The 17,096-nt window shown below is 56.0% G+C and overlaps 3 protein-coding genes and 1 long non-coding RNA gene across 20 annotated transcripts in view; 1 reads left to right on the top strand and 3 right to left on the bottom strand.

Annotated features, from left to right (window-relative positions):
- Positions 1–969, bottom strand: part of NUP188 (nucleoporin 188) — a 47,713-nt gene extending 46,744 nt beyond the window's left edge. Inside the window, exon 1 of one of the 3 annotated variants that reach the window (XM_070251566.1) lies at positions 868–969. In XM_070251566.1, the coding sequence (XP_070107667.1) occupies positions 868–899 (32 nt within the window). In that variant the 5' untranslated portion in view covers positions 900–969. Of the gene's footprint in view, positions 1–836 lie in introns of all 3 variants that reach the window. The other 2 variants (XM_070251567.1, XM_070251569.1) reach the window with 2 other exon arrangements.
- Positions 970–1,171: 202 nt separating this feature from the next.
- On the top strand, positions 1,172–3,084 carry LOC100146151 (dolichol kinase). Its single transcript, XM_001915067.5, is given in 2 exon segments — positions 1,172–1,688; positions 1,691–3,084. Coding segments are annotated over 2 exon segments (1,614 nt in total). The 5' UTR covers positions 1,172–1,315; the 3' UTR covers positions 2,932–3,084.
- A 1,811-nt stretch (positions 3,085–4,895) lies between these two features.
- On the bottom strand, positions 4,896–5,598 carry LOC138920803 (uncharacterized). Of its 2 annotated transcripts, none has more exons than XR_011432615.1 (2): positions 5,512–5,598; positions 4,896–5,380 (listed from the first exon to the last, which is right to left on the bottom strand). It is a non-coding gene; the product is annotated as an uncharacterized lncRNA (long non-coding RNA). The 2 variants fall into 2 exon arrangements; XR_011432614.1 differs by having other exon boundaries at positions 5,187–5,380; positions 5,507–5,575.
- A 3-nt stretch (positions 5,599–5,601) lies between these two features.
- LOC100147452 (phytanoyl-CoA dioxygenase domain-containing protein 1) lies at positions 5,602–17,010 on the bottom strand. 14 transcript variants are annotated; one of them, XM_070251590.1, is made up of 12 exons: positions 16,084–16,207; positions 14,759–14,780; positions 13,784–13,971; positions 10,985–11,060; positions 10,802–10,849; positions 9,480–9,535; positions 9,336–9,398; positions 8,685–8,706; positions 7,476–7,604; positions 7,261–7,377; positions 6,193–6,319; positions 5,602–6,091 (listed from the first exon to the last, which is right to left on the bottom strand). In XM_070251590.1, the coding sequence occupies exons 1-12, from the start codon at positions 16,114–16,116 to the stop codon at positions 6,046–6,048; spliced, it is 927 nt and encodes a 308-aa protein (XP_070107691.1). In that variant the 5' UTR covers positions 16,117–16,207; the 3' UTR covers positions 5,602–6,045. The 14 variants fall into 14 exon arrangements, with proteins under 14 accessions (XP_070107691.1, XP_070107690.1, XP_070107696.1 ...); XM_070251589.1 differs by having other exon boundaries at positions 10,985–11,116; positions 13,801–13,971; positions 16,084–16,195; XM_070251595.1 differs by having other exon boundaries at positions 13,801–13,971; positions 16,084–16,185.
- Between the last annotated feature and the right edge of the window lie 86 nt (positions 17,011–17,096).

The following is a 17,096-nucleotide window of genomic DNA, read 5'->3' as shown; positions in this document are numbered from 1 at the left end:
CGCCTCTCACGCGCGCTCGCGGGCTGGGGACACAGCGGCGACCGGACAGAACTCGGCGCAGCGCCGCGGGCCAGGGAGCAGGAAGCGGCAGGGGCGTCCGCGAACTCGGGAGGGCGGGCGGCGGGGAGAGTGGGGACACCGCCGCGACGGGGAAGCCGGAGCCGCGGGGATCCGGCCGGAGCTGCGGGCTGGGCCGCGAGGCGTCTGTCACCAGCGGGGCCGCGCGGCGTCGGGCAACGAGGAGACGACGCGCCGCTGGGTAAGCACCGGCTCCCCTCCGTCGACGGCAGCTCCTCGCCCCGAGCCCGGGACGGCGCCTGGCTCTCTGGGGGCCGCGGGCAGGTCGGCGGACCACGCCGCGCACGGGAGGACGAGCAGACGGATGGAGGGAAGGCTGCGAGCACGGAGGGCAGGGCCGCCCGGGGGCGGCGACACGCGGACTCCGGCCGGAGCACATGGGCACCGGGTAGCCGCCAGGGAAGCGGGGGGCGGCGGCGGTCCGGGCTGAGGCTGTCGCGGCGACAGCGAAGCGCCTCGTCCTGCCTCGAGGGAGCGTCACGCCGCACGAGTAGGCGCGGGGGCCGCCGAGGGACGCGCCGCTGGGGACGAGGGCAGGGAAAGAGCGGGTGAAGAGACGGAGGCCGGCGCCGAGCAGAGGGCCCAGGCACCGGCCCCTCTCCGAGAAGGCGCCTCAGATCCCCGCGCGCGGGGACCGTTTGAACGTAAACGCCTCCTGTGTCGGCGCCCGTCAACAAGCCGGGCTTCGCCCTGCGGCCACCACCCCATCTCGCCCTTCTCCCGCCCCGCATCCGGTCGTCTAGAACTCGGTGCCTCACAGCCGTCCAGCCGACTTGGCCCACTCCGCACCTCACACACGGCCCGCCGGCGGCCGCCGCCATCTTCGCGCGCGCGCGCCCGCCGAGCCACGCCCCCAGACGCCGCGCCCACGTGACCCGCCCCTCCCAGCGAGCGACTGGGCGGGCCCCTCCGTCACGTGACGGCGGGGCGGGGCGGAGCCAAGATGGCGATGCCCAGAAAGGCAGGGAACCTGCGGCCAGGATGGCGGAGGCGGTGACGGAAGAGGCCTCGTAGAGACGTCTACGCCGCAGATGAGAGACGGTGGCGGTGACCAGGCACCAGCTCCCAGGCCGAAAAGAGCGGCCTACAGTGAAGCTTCCCTCCCGCTGCCGGAGAACGGGGAGAGAAGGTGCTGCCTGGGTGAAGCTGCCGATTTCTGTCTGGCAGGGATTGGGGGCCCCAGAGTCCGAGGCGTCCGTAGTTACCTCGGTTTCTCCGAGGTCCCAGGTCTAGTGACATGACCCGACAGTGCGCTCCCCCGGCTTCGGGCACTGGGGCTCCGCTGAGCGGGTCGGTGCTGGCAGAGGCGGCAGTGGTGTTCGCGGTGGTGCTGAGCATCCACGCGGCCGTGTGGGACCGATACTCGTGGTGCGCCGTGGCCCTCGCAGTGCAGGCCTTCTATGTCCAATACAAGTGGGACCGGCTGCTGCAGCAGGGAAGCGCTGTCTTCCGGTTCCGAACGTCCGCAAACAGTGGCCTACTGCCCGCCTCAGTGGTCATGCCTTTGCTCGGACTGGTCATGAAGGAGCGCTGCCAGTCTGCGGGGAACCCATACTTCGAGCGCTTTGGAATTGTGGTGGCAGCGTCTGGCATGGCTGTGGCCCTCTTCTCATCGTGTTGGCCCTGGGCCTCACTCGCCCGGTGCCCAGCAACACTTGTGTCATCTCGGGCCTGGCTGGAGGTGTCATCATTTATATCATGAAGCACTCACTGAGTGTGGGCGAGGTGATCGAGGTCCTGGAGGTCCTGCTGATCTTCGTCTACCTCAACATGATCCTGCTGTACCTGCTGCCCCGCTGCTTCACCCCTGGGGAGGCACTGCTGGTACTGGGTGGCATCAGCTTCATGCTTAACCAGCTCATCAAGCGCTCTCTGACTGTGGTGGAAAGCCAGGGCGATCCGGTGGACTTCTTCCTGCTGGCCGTGGTGGTAGGGATGGTGCTCATGGGCGTCTTCTTCAGCACCCTCTTTGTCTTCATGGACTCAGGTACCTGGGCCTCCTCCATATTTTTCCACCTCATGACCTGTGTTCTGGCTCTGGGCGTGGTGCTGCCCTGGCTGCACCGGCTCATCCACAGGAACCCCTTGCTCTGGCTTCTTCAGTTCCTCTTCCAGACAAACACCCGCATCTACCTGCTGGCCTACTGGACTCTGCTGGCCACCTTAGCCTGCCTGGTGGTGCTGTACCAGAATGCCAAGAGGTCATCTTCTGAGTCCAAAAAGCACCAGGCCCCCACCATTGCCCGGATGTATTTCCACTTCATTGTAGTGACCACCTACGTCCCAGGTATTGTCTTTGACCGGTCGCTGCTCTATGTGGCCGCCACTGTATGTCTGGCAGTGTTCCTCTTCCTGGAGTACGTGCGCTACTTCCGCATCAAGCCCCTGGGCCATACTCTGCGGAGCCTCCTGTCCCTCTTCCTGGATGAACGAGACAGTGGACCACTCATCCTGACACACATCTACCTGCTGCTGGGGATGTCTCTTCCCATTTGGCTAGTCCCTAGACCCTGCACACAGAAGGGTAGCCTGGGGGGAGCAAGGGCCCTGGTCCCCTATGCGGGTGTCCTGGCTGTGGGTGTGGGTGACACTGTGGCCTCCATCTTCGGCAGCACCATGGGGGAGATCCACTGGCCTGGAACCAAAAAGACCTTTGAGGGGACCATGACGTCTGTATTTGCCCAGATAATTTCTGTGGCTCTGATCTTAATCTTTGACAGTGGAGTGGACCTAAACTACAGTTATGCTTGGATTTTGGGGTCCATCAGCATCATGTCCCTCCTAGAAGCATACACTACGCAGATAGACAATCTCCTTTTGCCTCTCTACCTCCTGATATTACTGATGGCCTAGCTGCTGTGCCACAGCCATGGAGGAAACTGGCACAAGGGTAGGATGAATGGTCCACACAGCAGCCACCCACTTGGGCATGAAGAACCAAAGGGTGAGAAGCAGATTTGACTTTTCAGTTGATTCAGATTCAGAATAAAAATCAAAGCTCTCCTAGTTTCTAGTTTTGCTAATATTTAAAAAGCAAAAAAGAGGGGCCACCTGATGGTGTAGTGGTCCAGTATGCGCACTCCACTTCTGTGTCCAGGAATTCGCCAGTTCCTGGGTGTAGACCACATTGCTCATCAAGCCATGCTATGGCGGCATCCCACATACAAAATAGAGGAAGATTGCCACAGATGTTAGCTCAGTGACAATCTTCCTCAAGCAAGAACAGGAAGATTAGCAATGGATGTTAGCTCAGGTCCATCTTCCTCACCACAAAACAAAAACAAAACATAAGCTAAAAGGCTGAAAGGGTAGTGCAACAACCAAAGAACCTGAGTGTGCTGTAGACCCCCCCACCTCAACCTTGCAGTCCTCAGAGGGCAGCAGAGTAGACACTGGAGGCACTAGAACATAGTGGCTAAGACTCACGGTTCTGGTGTCACACTAATCTGATCAGAATCCTTGGCTGCGCCCCTCCTTAACTGTGTGAGGTTCTTAACCGCTCTGGGCCTCAATTCTCCTGTCTACAAGATGGGAATAATAAGAACCTGCACCTCCCAGCGTGTCGTGAGGACGCGGTGAGGTGTGGTGTGTGAAGTGTCCAGCCCAGGTCCTGCACATAATCAGCAATCAGTAAGGGAAAGTGTCACTGTTACCCAAGGCCAGTCCTCACCTCAGCAAAAAGCCAGGCAAGCCAAGGGGTTTTCTGGGTTGTCCTTGGAGGCCAGAGTGACCTTCCTCCCGTGGCCTCACTTGGAGGAGAAGCCAAGAGGCAAGAGCCAAGTGCCTGTGGTTTCTCCCATTGGGACTGAGGACCCAGGAGGAGCTGAGAGGAAAGGGGATCTCCTCACTGCACATGTGGAAGGGCTGGAGGAAGAGGATCAGGCCCTGGGCTGACTTCCCATTTCAGCCAACCCCACCCCTGCCTCAGGGTCTCTGCTGCCTGGCTGAGTGGTGCTGAAGAAAGATGGGCTGGACAGCACGGGGTCCTTGTCAGCGGGTCCTTCCTGAGACCCTCTCACACTCCAGTCTTGTCCAAACCTGTGTTTGTCTCTTCTGTTGGCAAGAATTAGAGCCTGGGGAGCCGGCAGAGGTTACTGAGAATTCAGAATGGCTCTCCTGTGGGGGCCATGCTCTGGCCTTGCTCACTGTGAGGGCATGGTCTGGATCTGCCTGGTTCCCCACCACAACCCCCAGTGCCAGAGGAACCTGGCACTTAGCACGATCTCGGTAGAGGTTCCCCAAATGGATGAACATTGCCCATCAGTGGGAGAAGAGCACAGCAGCTTTCATGAGGCTGGACAAGGTTATCCCCCCCATCTCACGCAGCCTAACAGGGAGGGGCCTACCAGGAAGACGTGAGAACTTTGGCCCAACAAGGCCAGAGGCCCGGAGCAGAGCTCTCGGGAGACTATGGTCCTGCCTGGGAATCACTCCAAGTCGTTTCCTTCAGAGGACGTGCCCTGGGGCTCGAGGAGCCTTAACAAATCCTCCCTCTCTCAGGTTCCCTTCTACTGCTTGCTTAGGAGGTGGCTGAATGTGGGAGGAGCACTGGCTTTGCCTCTCCAACTCCCCGGGCAGCCTCGGGAAAGGGCTCTGTCCTCTGGGCCTTGGTTTGCCCTGTAGACAGTGGGGGCCGGAAATCAAGGTTACAAACTTACATGGCTGCTCAGGCCTTGCAGGTAATGCCACGAAGGAGGACAGTGGAAGTGGGAAGCAGCTCGTGTGCCTCTAAAAGGCAGCTCCAGCCAGTCGTCACCACGCTAGGCGACACGCCCAGTGTGGCTGACCTCCCGTTCAAGGAAGCTTAGAGACCTGGATCGCTATGTGAAATCTCCCAAATTTCAAAAGTGTTTATGAAAATGCTGAGGCCCACACAAAACATGTCTGCGGGCTGGAATCAGCCGGTGGCCCCCAGTTTGCACCCTCCAGGCCAGGCCCCGGCTAAGCAGGTTTTGGATTCGGTCATTGTTCCTGCAGAAGGTCTGGGTGCCTGCCAAGCATGTCGAAGATGGAGGGACCCATGGAGCCCCTCGTCTGGCCCCCTGATTGTGCAAGTGGGAAAACAGGCCCAGAGAGAGGAAGGGCCTGGCCTGAGGCCAGAAAGCGAGTTGGTCACAGAGCCAGGACCAGAATGTGGGACTCTGGATTCCCAGTCCTGGGCTTCTTTCCCCTCCGCATGCAAGGAGGCCCAGGAACGGAGAGGGCAGAAGCACAGGCTCTGGATCAGGCTGCCATCGCTGAACAACTGCACAGCTTTGTGACGGGCAGGTCTCTTAAGCTTCGCATGCCTCAGCTTCTTCATCTGTAAATGGGGGTGGTTAGAGCACAGACCGGAATGTGTGAGGGCTCAGTGAGATGAAGCATGTAGAACTGTCAGCACGGTGAGTGCCCACGAAATGTCATGTACTGGTATTAAAATCATGCAGACCTCACCAGGCTGGGCTGAGGTGTCTGGGATGATTTTCAGCTGGGCTCTCATCTTGAGAGCGAGGCTGCTTGGGAAAGAAGGATGGAGAAGCTGCATTTAGGGGTCATTTTTATTCAATATCTAGCACATCAGTAATCAGGGGTTATTTTTATTCAGTATCTTGCACTGTAATCATCAGAATTCCATCTGAGAGGCGAGAAGAGTAAGAAGCCGGCAGGGAAGTGGCCAGAACCCTTTCACGGCTGAGAGGCTGGCTCTAGAGGGAGGTGGTGTTGGGCAGCAGGGAGGCAGAGAGACAGAGATCTTGAGAAGGCCACCCAGCCCAGGTTCCTGCTGCCCGGCTGTCACCTCCAGCCACATCTCCAGGGCTGAGGGGTGCAGACACTGGCAGAAAGAAAGCCCAGGAGGAGAGATGTGCCTTCCTGGTTGGGGGGAGGGGGTGGGGGGGGCCGTGGGGCAGGGGGGAGGCGGGTTAGCTGCTGGTGTTTGCAGCCCACGGCTTCACCAGGAGGGGCAGTGTCCCAGCCCTGAGACGGCACTTAGGTGTACAGTGGGGGAAAGGGCAGCTCAGCTGTTGGCTGGAGCCTGCAGAGGATAGAAGAGGTGACCTTGAAATGCCAGCACCACTGCTCCCAGCCTCCAGGACGTCTTCAGGAGCCTGGGCTGCAACACACCCTGCCACCTACCAGTTCTCTGGGCTCCAGACGGTGCCAGAGGCCTCCATGAGGTGGAAAGTGTAGACATGGCGCGAGTGGTCAGACAGGTTCTGCTCGCTCTTGTGCACCACTTCTCCATGAATTAGGACGAGGGATCCTGGCAGGGACACAGCAGGTCAGAACACTCAGGGCAGGAAGGGACATGGGGCCCCCCTCCCTCAAGAGGTTTTGTGGCCTATTCACACCCATTCTCGTCCCTGACGGCTCAGGGGCCTGCAGCCTGCCCCAGGGTTGGAGGCTGTGCTGTTGAACCTGGGTTCCTTGGGATCAGTCCCTTCTGCTGTGTCCCATGCCCTGGGCAAGCCTGAGCAAGGGCATCCCCTGCGTGGTATTAGTAGACCCAGGCAGAAGCTGTCTGTACTGTGGCAGGTAGCTGGGCCCTCTCCAGTGGACGCTGAGCTGGACCTCAATTCTCCCTTTTCTAAAAGGAAGGCGGGGCCGGCCCTGTGGCTGAGTGATTACGTTCTCGTGCTCCAGCTTCAGCGTCCCAGGATTTTGCTGCTTCAGTTCCTGGATGTCTACCTAGCACCACCCATGAGGCCATGCTGAGGTGGCGTCCTATATAACACAACTACAAGGACCTATAACTTGCATATACAACTATGTACTAGGGGGCTTTGGGAAGAAGAAAAAAGATTGCCAACAGATGTTACCTCAGGTGCCAATCTTTAAAAAACTAAATAAATAAATAAAAGTGGTTGTCCTAATAGCCAGCATCTGTTGAGCACTTGCTGTGCACCATACAGGTTCCATGTAAACATCTTATATACATCATCCCACTGACTTCCCCGCTTTACATTTGGGGAAACAGGCTTACAGAGTTTCAGTCATTTGCTCAAAGAGACAGCCCCAACATAGCCGAGTCTGGATTCTAGCCTGATCTGGGAGAACTTGTTGCTCCCACTGCTTCCTGACTTCCCAGTCTGACCTTCCCTCTTTCTGTGACTTCATAGCCCTCAGGTGAGCTGGGTGCTAAAAGCACACGCCCACGAGCATGGCCTCAGGGCCCTGCCTCACTGTCCTCTGCATCCTGCCTACCTCTCCCCACTTCTGTGGGCACATAGAGGCTGTTGTCCCAGGCTGGGTCTGATCCCCGGATGGAGATCCCAGTCATGGAACCAGCAGGGGTCCGGACCATCCTTCTGGACACTCCACCTGCAGGCAAAGATGGAGCCTTTAGCCTCTCTTTTTTCCCTGGTCCCTCTCCCATGAGGGTGGGGTACTAGTGGGCAGGGAGAAACAGGTGTTCTCACTGGTGTGGGAGCCAGGGATGAACCAGAGGCAGCCGTTCTCCACCGTGGTGTCCTCCAGTGCGATCCACAAACCCAGCAACCGGCCCAGGGGCTCCGTGTACAGGAAGGTGGCATCCTGGTGGGCAGGGACTGCAGCAGGCCCGCCTTGGCATGAGGAGCCCGGCCTCCCCTCACCCCAGCTCACTTCCCTCTCCCCAGTCCTCTCAGAGCACTCCAGGTCCAGCCTTCCCATCCCGGGATCAGTTCCAGTCTCCCCACTTTCCTGGCCCACAGACTCGGGGCAAGAGAGTTCCCCTCTCAAGGCCTCCAGGTCCTAAAGGGCAAAGTGGCCCCAACAATAACCTGCCTCATAGGGCTGCTGGAGGAGTCCGTGAGACAGTGTGAGACTGCTCGGTACAGGGCCCAACATTGAAATGGCTTGCTACAAAGTAGCTGCTATTGTTTAATTCCAGCCAGGTAACGAAAGCCACTGTCCTGAGCCAGGGACGAGCATCTCCAGCCACCAGAGAATCCAGCTGCTGGGGTAACAGGGGGCAACTGACCAAACCTCCACATTTTAACCTGCCACGTGCTGCTGGGGCCCAGCCCGGATGGCAGACCACCCAACAGAGGACCTGAGCCCCTAATAACAAAGTAGAGGGTGTTCATCTCTCCTCCTTCCTCCCCGAGGGGCTGGGTGTTTTCCGAGCACCAAACTTTAAGAGGGACTGTGACAATCCGACAGTGTCCAGAGGAAGGTGTCCTAGTGGTGGCACTCCAGAGCTTTCTGAGGTGGATTGGCTGAAGGAAGTGGGGTGCTGGCCTTGGGGAGGGGCTGGTCATCCCTCCACCCGGGGGAGGCTGTCAAGGGCATCTGTGCAGGCCGGGGTTTGGAATTACATCAGCAAGTCTATGTTACACCAGTCCTCCAGGGAACTTGTGAAAATCCAGATTCCCAGGCCCTTGCAGTCCTGCTGGAAGATCTCAGGGAATGGCACACAGGAATGTGTACTTTTAACCAGCTGGGACTTGCTGCCAGGTTCTGGAACCACTGCTCCCAGGCCTCCAGGTCGCACTCCCAATCCATGGTTCCGGGAAGGAATGGCCCAGGCTCTTGCCTACAGACATCTCAGCAGCTACTTTCCCTCCCCACAAAGACCTGATAACCACTAATGGCCCAGACTTCCCTCCGTGGCCTTTGCTGGGCCCCACAGCCTGTTCTCAGCTCACCTTTGCCGCCAATACGAGGTTGCTGCAAGAGAGACGAAGGGCCAGGTGAGGCCAGAGGAGAGCTGGGGGAGCAGGGGCCCGCTCTGAGTCTGGGAGATGCTCTTCCCTGACCACAGGTGTTGACCTCCAAGCATTGCACATGAGTACCAGAATTGAGCACCTACTGTGTGCCAGGCCCAGGAGGGCTGCAGAGAGAATGAGCACCCTGCCCGACGGGGCGCTCCCAGTGTGAGCATGCCTAACAAGGACACGAGGCAGAAGCCACAGGCAGCAGGAGAGGCTGGGGCCCAGGCCTGAAGTTAAACCGGGGTCAGAGATGGGTCCCTCTCTTCCTAAGGGACCTGGAAGGCTTCTTGGACGAGGTGGCACTGAGCTGGGCCTTGAAAGCCCAGAGCAGAGCATTTCAATAGCCAATGAAGGGAGGAAGGAGTCCTGGGGATCCCCTTCCTTCCCACCACCAAATTTGAACTGAGCACCAACTAAGTGCCTGGCACTTTAACCAGAGAAGACTGACTTTGTGTCTTCTCCCCCAACTTAACAAAAATTCCTCAGGGAAGCAGCTTTTGGCCCATTGTAAGGAGGAGCTTTGGAAGAGCACTCTGCCCATTTTACAGAGGGTCAGCTGAGGCCTGGGGAGGCCGCGAAGCTCACCTTAAAGATGTACATGCTCTGCACCACGACAGGCATATGGAAGCCCAGACTTCTGGCCACGGCCTGGAAGGAGGCAGAGGTCACTGCCGGCCTGCCCACACTCACATCTGGCCCAGCACCTGCCCTCGCCCCACCCCTGCTCACCTGCACCTTGGAGGAGTGGGTGGCACCCTTGAAGACAGGGTCGTGGGCGTGCAGAGCTGCGGGACAGAGACAGTGGAGGGGGCAGTGTCCCACCCGCATGAGTCCCTTCCGGGCCTAACCCTGAGCACCTAGACTCAGGCCTCACTTTGACATTTTCACCTATTTTGTGTGCATTAAGCTTTGTGCCTGTTTATAACTGAGGAATGGGCCCCACAGATGCTTCATCCCACCCCAGGACCCACCCACCCATGACCTTCATCTTGACCTTCCAGCCATCTGGGAACCTCACAGCTCTGACTTCACAGGGCCCATAACTTGCTAGCGATCTTGGTACTGGCACTTACAGTATGCGACTTTGAGCCATCGTTTCTCTCCTTTAAGCCTCAGCCTCCTCTCTGTGCAATGGGACTGGAAGAGTGGCCCTGCCCCTAGGCCGCCGTAGGACCCAATGGGCTAATGCAGGTGCAACCACAGCCGGCCCTGCACAGAATAGCCCCTCTTCTCACTATTTGCTATTATTACAAAAAGTAGCATTGAATGTACTTAATGCCACTGAATTGCCTACTTCAAAAAGGTTACAATGATACATTTTATGTTATATGTATTTTACCACAATTTTTTACAAAGCTACCATGAGATATCTTCAAGTTTAAAAATAAGTGGTCTAGAAAATAAATTATAATGTATGATCCTGGGGAAAAAAAAAGTTTCCTAGCTTAGTTTGGGGTCTCAGGACAGGGAACATGTCCACATGTTCGGTGCTCCTTAAGGAGGCTCCAGGAAGCACTGGGGCCCAGGACACCACAATGCCCAGGGCCTGGATCCTCCCCAGGCCAGGCAGTAGAGAGCTGAGGGGTCTGCACGTGCCCACCTGCGTGCAGGCTCAAGTGGAACCTCTTCCCAGTGCTCTGGGGCATGCCATGTGATTAGCATCAAAAGATGCAGAAGAGGGGCTGGCCCCGTGGCCGAATGGTTAAGTTCGCACACTCTGCTGCAGCCGGCCCAGTGTTTCGTTGGTTCAAATCCTGGGCGTGGACATGGCACTGCTCATCAAACCACGCTGAGGCAGCGTTCCACATGCCACAACGAGAAGGACCCACAACGAAGAATATACAACTATGTATGTATGGGGGTCTTTGGGGAGAAAAAGGAAAAAAAAAATCTTAAAAAAAAAAAAAGATGCAGAAGAGCAGGGCCTGAGGGGGAGCCGCAGCCAGAAATGCCATTTGCTGGGCCACTAACCTATTGCGGGCTTTGGTTAAAGCCCCTAAACTCTGCAAGCCTCAGTTTCCCCAATTCCTTTCCCCCAGGCACCTGCTTACCGTGGCCAATTTTGTTGATGGATTTCTCCGGAGGGACTAGGAAATTTCCTGTAGCAAAGGAGCAGGTACAGACAGAAGAGCTGCAGTCCACTCTGCCCCGGGCAGCTGTCTCAGTGCCCCCCAGCCCTGGGGCCCATACCCGGGTCCAGCCCCTCCCACACCTCTAGGGCTCCAGCTCCGAACCTTTCTCGTCAAAAACACCTTTCTCAAAGAAGAATCGAATCTTGTCGCCGCTGCTCAAGAAATACTCTGTGTTGTCCTGTGGAGAGGGGGTATCAGAGGGACTGAGACAGCGACACGGGGTCACAGCTGGGCCTGGCAGAGAGGGAAGAGGACTCAGATGCTTCCCACCCCGCAGGGCTACAGACCCCGCTGGCGCTTCTCTAACTTGTCCACTGAGGCACAGACAGTGAATGGGAACCCTACTGCCTGGAAGCACAGCTGGAACCTACAAGCGTGGAATTCTTGCAAACCCCTCCGTAAGTCACGGCACTCTTAGACTCCATATGATGTGATTCAGAAGACAGGCACTACGGTCAAACAGATTCCCCAGGTAGCCTTGGGCCACTTGTTTTACCTCCCAAAGCCTCAGTTTCCTCATCTGTAAAAGGGAATAATAATAGAACTGACCTCCCCCGCATGGTTGGAGGCTTCAAGTTGAGGCTGGATCTTATACCAGCTGAAAGCACAGACCCTGGAGCTAGAAGACTTGGCTTCAAATGTCAGCTCTGCCACTCACTGGCTGTGTGACCACACCACCTTCCTGAACCTCTCTGGGCTTAGTTTCCTCATAAAACAAAGATGCTATTAGTGGTACCTCTCTCAGAAGGTGTTGTAGGGATGATGAGTCAGTATATAGAAAGCACTAGAACTGTCCTTTGAATGTGCTATGTGCCATGTGAATGTTTGCTTTTATTATGATTACTACTGCTGCTGCTACATAGGAAATACTCAGCTAGGACATGGTTCAATGTTCGATAAATGTAAGCTGCTATGGCTCTTTTTCCGTTTTATTAATAACCTCTCCTTGTTAATTTTAATATCAGGTTTTAAATTTCTTAGCATCGTATGAAAGAGAGGCTCCAGGAAGATGCCCCGTGTTTTCCCTGTGGCTTTCGCCACCCTTGACCACCATCATATATATCACCCTACCTTCCTGCATGGCCTCATGAGTGGAGCTGAGTGGCACCGACCCCCTACCCGGGCTCCCCAGGTGGCAGAGCCCCGCCACTCCCTCACGTGCACACATCTGCTCTCACGGGTGCCTGCCTGGCCCTTTCAAAGCCCTTCCCACTGGAAACTAGAAGTGTTTTTCAACATTCTTAGCTCCTCTGCACTAGGATCAGGATGAGGCAAACCAGTCAGGGAAACATAAGGAGATAACAATGATAGTACAGCAGTGATGCTAAATGTGTCAAGGATTTTACTGAACTCGTTAATTCACAGGGGGAACCAGTAAGATGTTCGAAGGAGAATTCCAAGAACCACATACATATAGGCATTAACCAATGCTGAAACCAATTTACACATCGATGCAAAACTGATCTGTCTGCGGGGCAACAACTGCATTCCGCTGGACCCAGTTTATGTCCCTTTCTGTGGACAAGTATCTTGTGCATGATTATCGGTTCTGTACAACTCACAGAGTTGTCCAATAACTCAAAGACAAGGAACGGTGGAGGTCGGCCGGCAGGGAGATCTAGACAGGACATCCACTGGTCTGGTTTTCTTTTAATACCCGTTTCAAAGTCTTTCACGATATCAGTAGTGAATATTGAGGGCTTATTGAGTGCCAGGCACGGTGCCGAGCTCTTCGCAAGCAGTATAAACCAAGGCATATACACTCTTCTCCCCTCCATCCCCCACCCCCTCCCTGGTCTCTGGAGCATTCTCAGAAGGCAGCTTGGAGGGCACAAGATTCGGCCCCCTCACTCCTCGGAGCCTTTGAGTGACCTGTCTCTGGACATAGGACCCCCGTCTCTCCTTTCTCCACTTAGAAGGCTGCCATGTCGCCCAATGAAACCGACCTTTGGGAGGAAATTATCGTTCTGTCACCCTTTTTCCTTCCCAAGAGCCTGTTCTCCGGGTGGCAGAGCTTCCAGCTGTTGTAATTCCCTTTGTTCCCACCAGATGGCAGGAGCTCCTCAGCATGAGTGAGCCCCATCAGTGAGCCTGGCCTGCAGCTTTGACTTGGGGGCCGGCCAGAGACAGGCTCCTAAATTCAGATTATGGAAGTTAAGAGAACTGTGTGTGTGTCTGTGTTGGGGCGGGGGGCAGCCAGGTGGCTCAGTGGTTAAGTTCGCACGCTCAGCTTCAGTGACCTGGGGTTCACTGGTTCCAATGCTGGGCAAGGACATACGCACCGTTTATCAAGCCATGTTGTTGTAGGAGTCCCACGTATAAAGTAGAGGAAGATTGGCATAGATATTAGCTCAGGGCCAGTCTTCCTCAGCAAAAAAGAGGATGATTGGCAGCAGATGTTAGCTCAGGGCTAATCTTCCTCAAAAATAAATAAATAAATAAATAAATAATTTTTTTTTTTTTTACAGAGAGAACTGTGTGGGAGAACCCGCGAGTCTCAATATGCCCATCTTAGACTGTACTGGTCTTATTCAGTCACTAGGGGGAAACACACAGTTCCTATCTCGATGGGAGGAGAAATACTGAGGAAGCGCAGCAAGCAGGGAACAGCACGCACTTGGTATCAGCCAGATCTGGGTTCAAATCCTCGCACTATCAATTACTAACCGTGCAGGTTTGGGGCCAAAGAATGGAGCTTCATTTTCCTCACCTGTCAAAGGGGGGCAATAATGCCGACCTCATACATTCATAGTGAGGAGTGAAGGAAACGTGCATATAAGGGGCCTGGCCTGGAGCCCGGCACGGGGAAGGCTCTGGCCTGACTGTTACCAGAACAAGCCCAAGGGCTGCTGCTCTGGCTGGAGACGGGGACGCCCAACAAAGACCACATCCCCTCCTCACCTGCCCCAGGTGCCCACCTGGGTTTTCTGCTGCTCTTCTGCCTTGTTGAGGATGCGAGGAGGAAATTCCGCACGGCAGTGGGGAGGGACATCCATCTCGGCCACTATCTGGCCAATCCTCTGTTGCAGGGCCACACACTCCTCTGCAGACAAGAATCCTTCCAGCACCAGGAATCCATCCTCCTGGAACTGCGGGCAGCGAGGACACTCAGGCTCCCCCCTTCCCTCAGCCGCTCTTTCTGAGGACCGACTGGACCCCTCCCCCAACCCGAAGCGCTGTGAAGGCAGGACCAAGGGTCCTGTTCATTGCTCTGGCCCCAGCCTGGTCATGCTGTCTGGCACCCAGTGAGGTGCCATCAGTATCGGCTGCTTAAAGGAAGGCAGGAGGGAGGGGAAGGAGAGATGTCCTCACCCTTCCCCTCCAAGGGGCCTGGGTCACATGGGAATACAACCTCACTCAGTTATTCAGCTAAAATTGATTGAGCACCTACTGTGCACCAGACACGGTTTTAGGAGCTGGAGATTCAGTAACGAGCCAGCCAGCCAGCCAGCTATGATGGCTGTGCTCCCGGAACTGACCATCTCGGCAAGGAGCCTGACATCAAAGACACCAGCACACAGGGGAGCACACTATCACAGGCTGCTTAGTGCACGGAGGGACAGGGCTGAGAGCTAAGGCAGAAGAGTCTACTGTCAACCAGATGGGGAGGGCACAGGGGCTGAGGGCAGCAGCCTTGAGGAAGTGACATGTTATGGGGACCAGCAGGATACTGGGAGTGGAAGAGACAGGGAAGAGCATTCCAGGCCAAGGGAGTGCGGGAGGGACACGAGGAGCTGGGACCCGATGGAGCAGAGTGAGGGTGGAAGGGAGGCAGGAAGGTGGCACCCGAGCCGGGCCAGGCAAGAAGCTGGGCTTGATCCTGAGTGCAGTGGGCGGCCAGTGGGCAGTGAAAACACATGCCTTATTCTGACTTGCCTCCACTCCTCTCATTCTGAGGCTATAGAGACAAGGAGGAGAGAAAGAATATCTTTGTGTTTCCTTGCAGACAAGTGTAAAGTCTTAACCTTAACAAGGGCCTTGGAAGTCCCCTCTAGAAACCACTGTGAAGTGTCTGATTTCCAGTTACTGACCCCCATTCCCTCCCTCCCTCCCTGTCCCATGGATGCCCAGTTCTGCCTTCCACACACAGGATGCTGGAGCATTCATGACCACCCACCACAGGCCCTTCTGCCTTGGGCAGCTCTGCATGTTAGAACCTTGATCCTCATATCAGCAGCAAGCTGAACAGTGATTGCCTCCTTGGCAACGGGGTCATCCACACAAACGGTGTACACGTGATCGAGTAAACACACTGCTAGGACTCCCCGACATGAGAAGGTGGAGGATCAGCAAAGAGGGGAGCAAAGGTGTATGTATGGGGGGTACTGACGGAGGCTTGTTAAACAAGCAATAAGTTGGAAACAACCTGAATGCTCAGCAGCAGGGGATTCGTTCAACAAAGTGTGGTTCGTCTACCCGGAACACAACCCAGCTGATGAAAATCACGTGGTAGAAAAATATTTACCGACATGGGAACACGTCCCCGGTCTACTCTGAGATGAAAAAACCAGCCAAATGCAAATTAATGTCCTAGACACTCTGAGAACTTGGGCAAGTGCTTTCCCCTCTCTGACCCTCAGACCATCCAACAGGGAGGACACTAGTACCTCCTTTATGAAACACATGGCGAGCGCTCCATAAGCGTGAGCAGTAAGATGGACCTTTTAAAGATTCTAGGGCTATTTACCAAAATATTGTCTCACGGTAGGAATTTATGGGTGGTTTTCCATTTTCTTCTTTGAGCTTTTCTGTATTTTTCTGCATTTTTCCCTTGCTCTCAGGAACACCCAACAAGGGTCATGTTGTTTTCAGAGTCTGCTCGCTCTAATTCCCACGGGGTAGCCTTTTGTGTTGGAATGCACGCGGACCGGCCACCCTGTGCCAGGCTCCAAGAGGCCGGCGCCCTTCATATGTCCGCCCCTGCAGGGTCCAGGCCTAGACCAATACTGCCTGATCCCGGTGCTTTCTTCCCATTTTGGTCACATACACACATTCCCACCCCAACCAGGTCTTGTAGCCAGGAAGCACCCGGCTCTGTGTCAGAAGTTAGGGGTCATGTTGGAACTACCCACTCTAGGTTTCACTTTCTTCTTCTTGAAAAACAGCCTGGTGTGGGGCTCAGTTCCCGAGGACTACTCAAGATCCAGTTACTCCCCACTCCTATCTGACCCTCCCGGTCCCCACTCTCTGCAGGCACCTACCTTCTGGAGCTGTGAGGGGCTCAGGCCGGTCATGATGTCAAGACAGGGTGGAGAGTGGCTCTGGGTGCTGTACCAAGGGTTAGAAACAAAATGAAGTTCCTCTCACGGGCAGGGAGAAAGGGTGGAGCCTAGGAGGCCCTGGAGGACTTAACCCTTCCCTACCCAGAGAAAACCCAATCATGGCCCCCCAGTTCCCCTCCCCCGAACACACACAGACCAGCCTGGGACCCTCCAGGCTGAGCCCCAGCCCTCACCTGCACCCTGTCACTCCTGCCCCTGGATGGGCCCTTGCCTCAGCCCCAGCCCCACACCTAGGTTCATCCCCCAGCTAAGCCAGGATTAGCCCTTTCTGATCCCCCTCTTGGTTTTTAACTGCTCCCTCCCAGTTGGTTTCCAGACACAGCTCACACCTCACTGGCTGCTTACCAGGTGCCCAGGAGTTGTGTTCTAGGAGAATCCGGCAGACAGGACACCTGAGCCCAGGTGCCACCACTAACTGTGACCTCCAACCAATCTGTCCCTCTCTGGGCCTCAGGGGAGGATTAGAGTGTCCCTGGGCCACCCACATCAACCCCTGGGTGGGGTGGGATGCAGAGTGGGTCTGGGGGACATGCACATCAGACCCCGCTGAAGGGTTGTGCATTCCAAAGGTGGAAGAGGTCCTCCGAGAATTGTCAGGGCCCCTCCCACTTCTGATCCCCTGCAACTCTAGGTGCTGGGAGGATTATGGAAGCGATGTACAGATGAGTCTGCAGCTCAGAGGAGGGCAGAAGACAGGAGGATCTTAGAAAGAAGGGGCTGGAGAGTGGGGGCCTGGGCCTTCAGGATGAGGGAGAGAAGCGTGGTTCTTGTTTCCCACTTCCCCACCCCCAGCCCCAACATGTCTGCTGTCCACATTGGGAAAAGCACATGCACACCCACCCCTCTAGCCGGCCTTGCTTGGCAGCTGACAGGGCAATTCTGGCTTCAGCTTCCGAAAACTGGCCACCAGCCTTCCCTGAAATGACACTTTC

The sequence above is a fragment of the Equus caballus genome, chromosome 25 (assembly GCF_041296265.1).
Source record: "Equus caballus isolate H_3958 breed thoroughbred chromosome 25, TB-T2T, whole genome shotgun sequence".
In the NCBI taxonomy this organism is placed as follows: Eukaryota; Metazoa; Chordata; class Mammalia; order Perissodactyla; family Equidae; genus Equus; species Equus caballus.
This window is presented reverse-complemented; position numbering and strand designations above follow the sequence as displayed.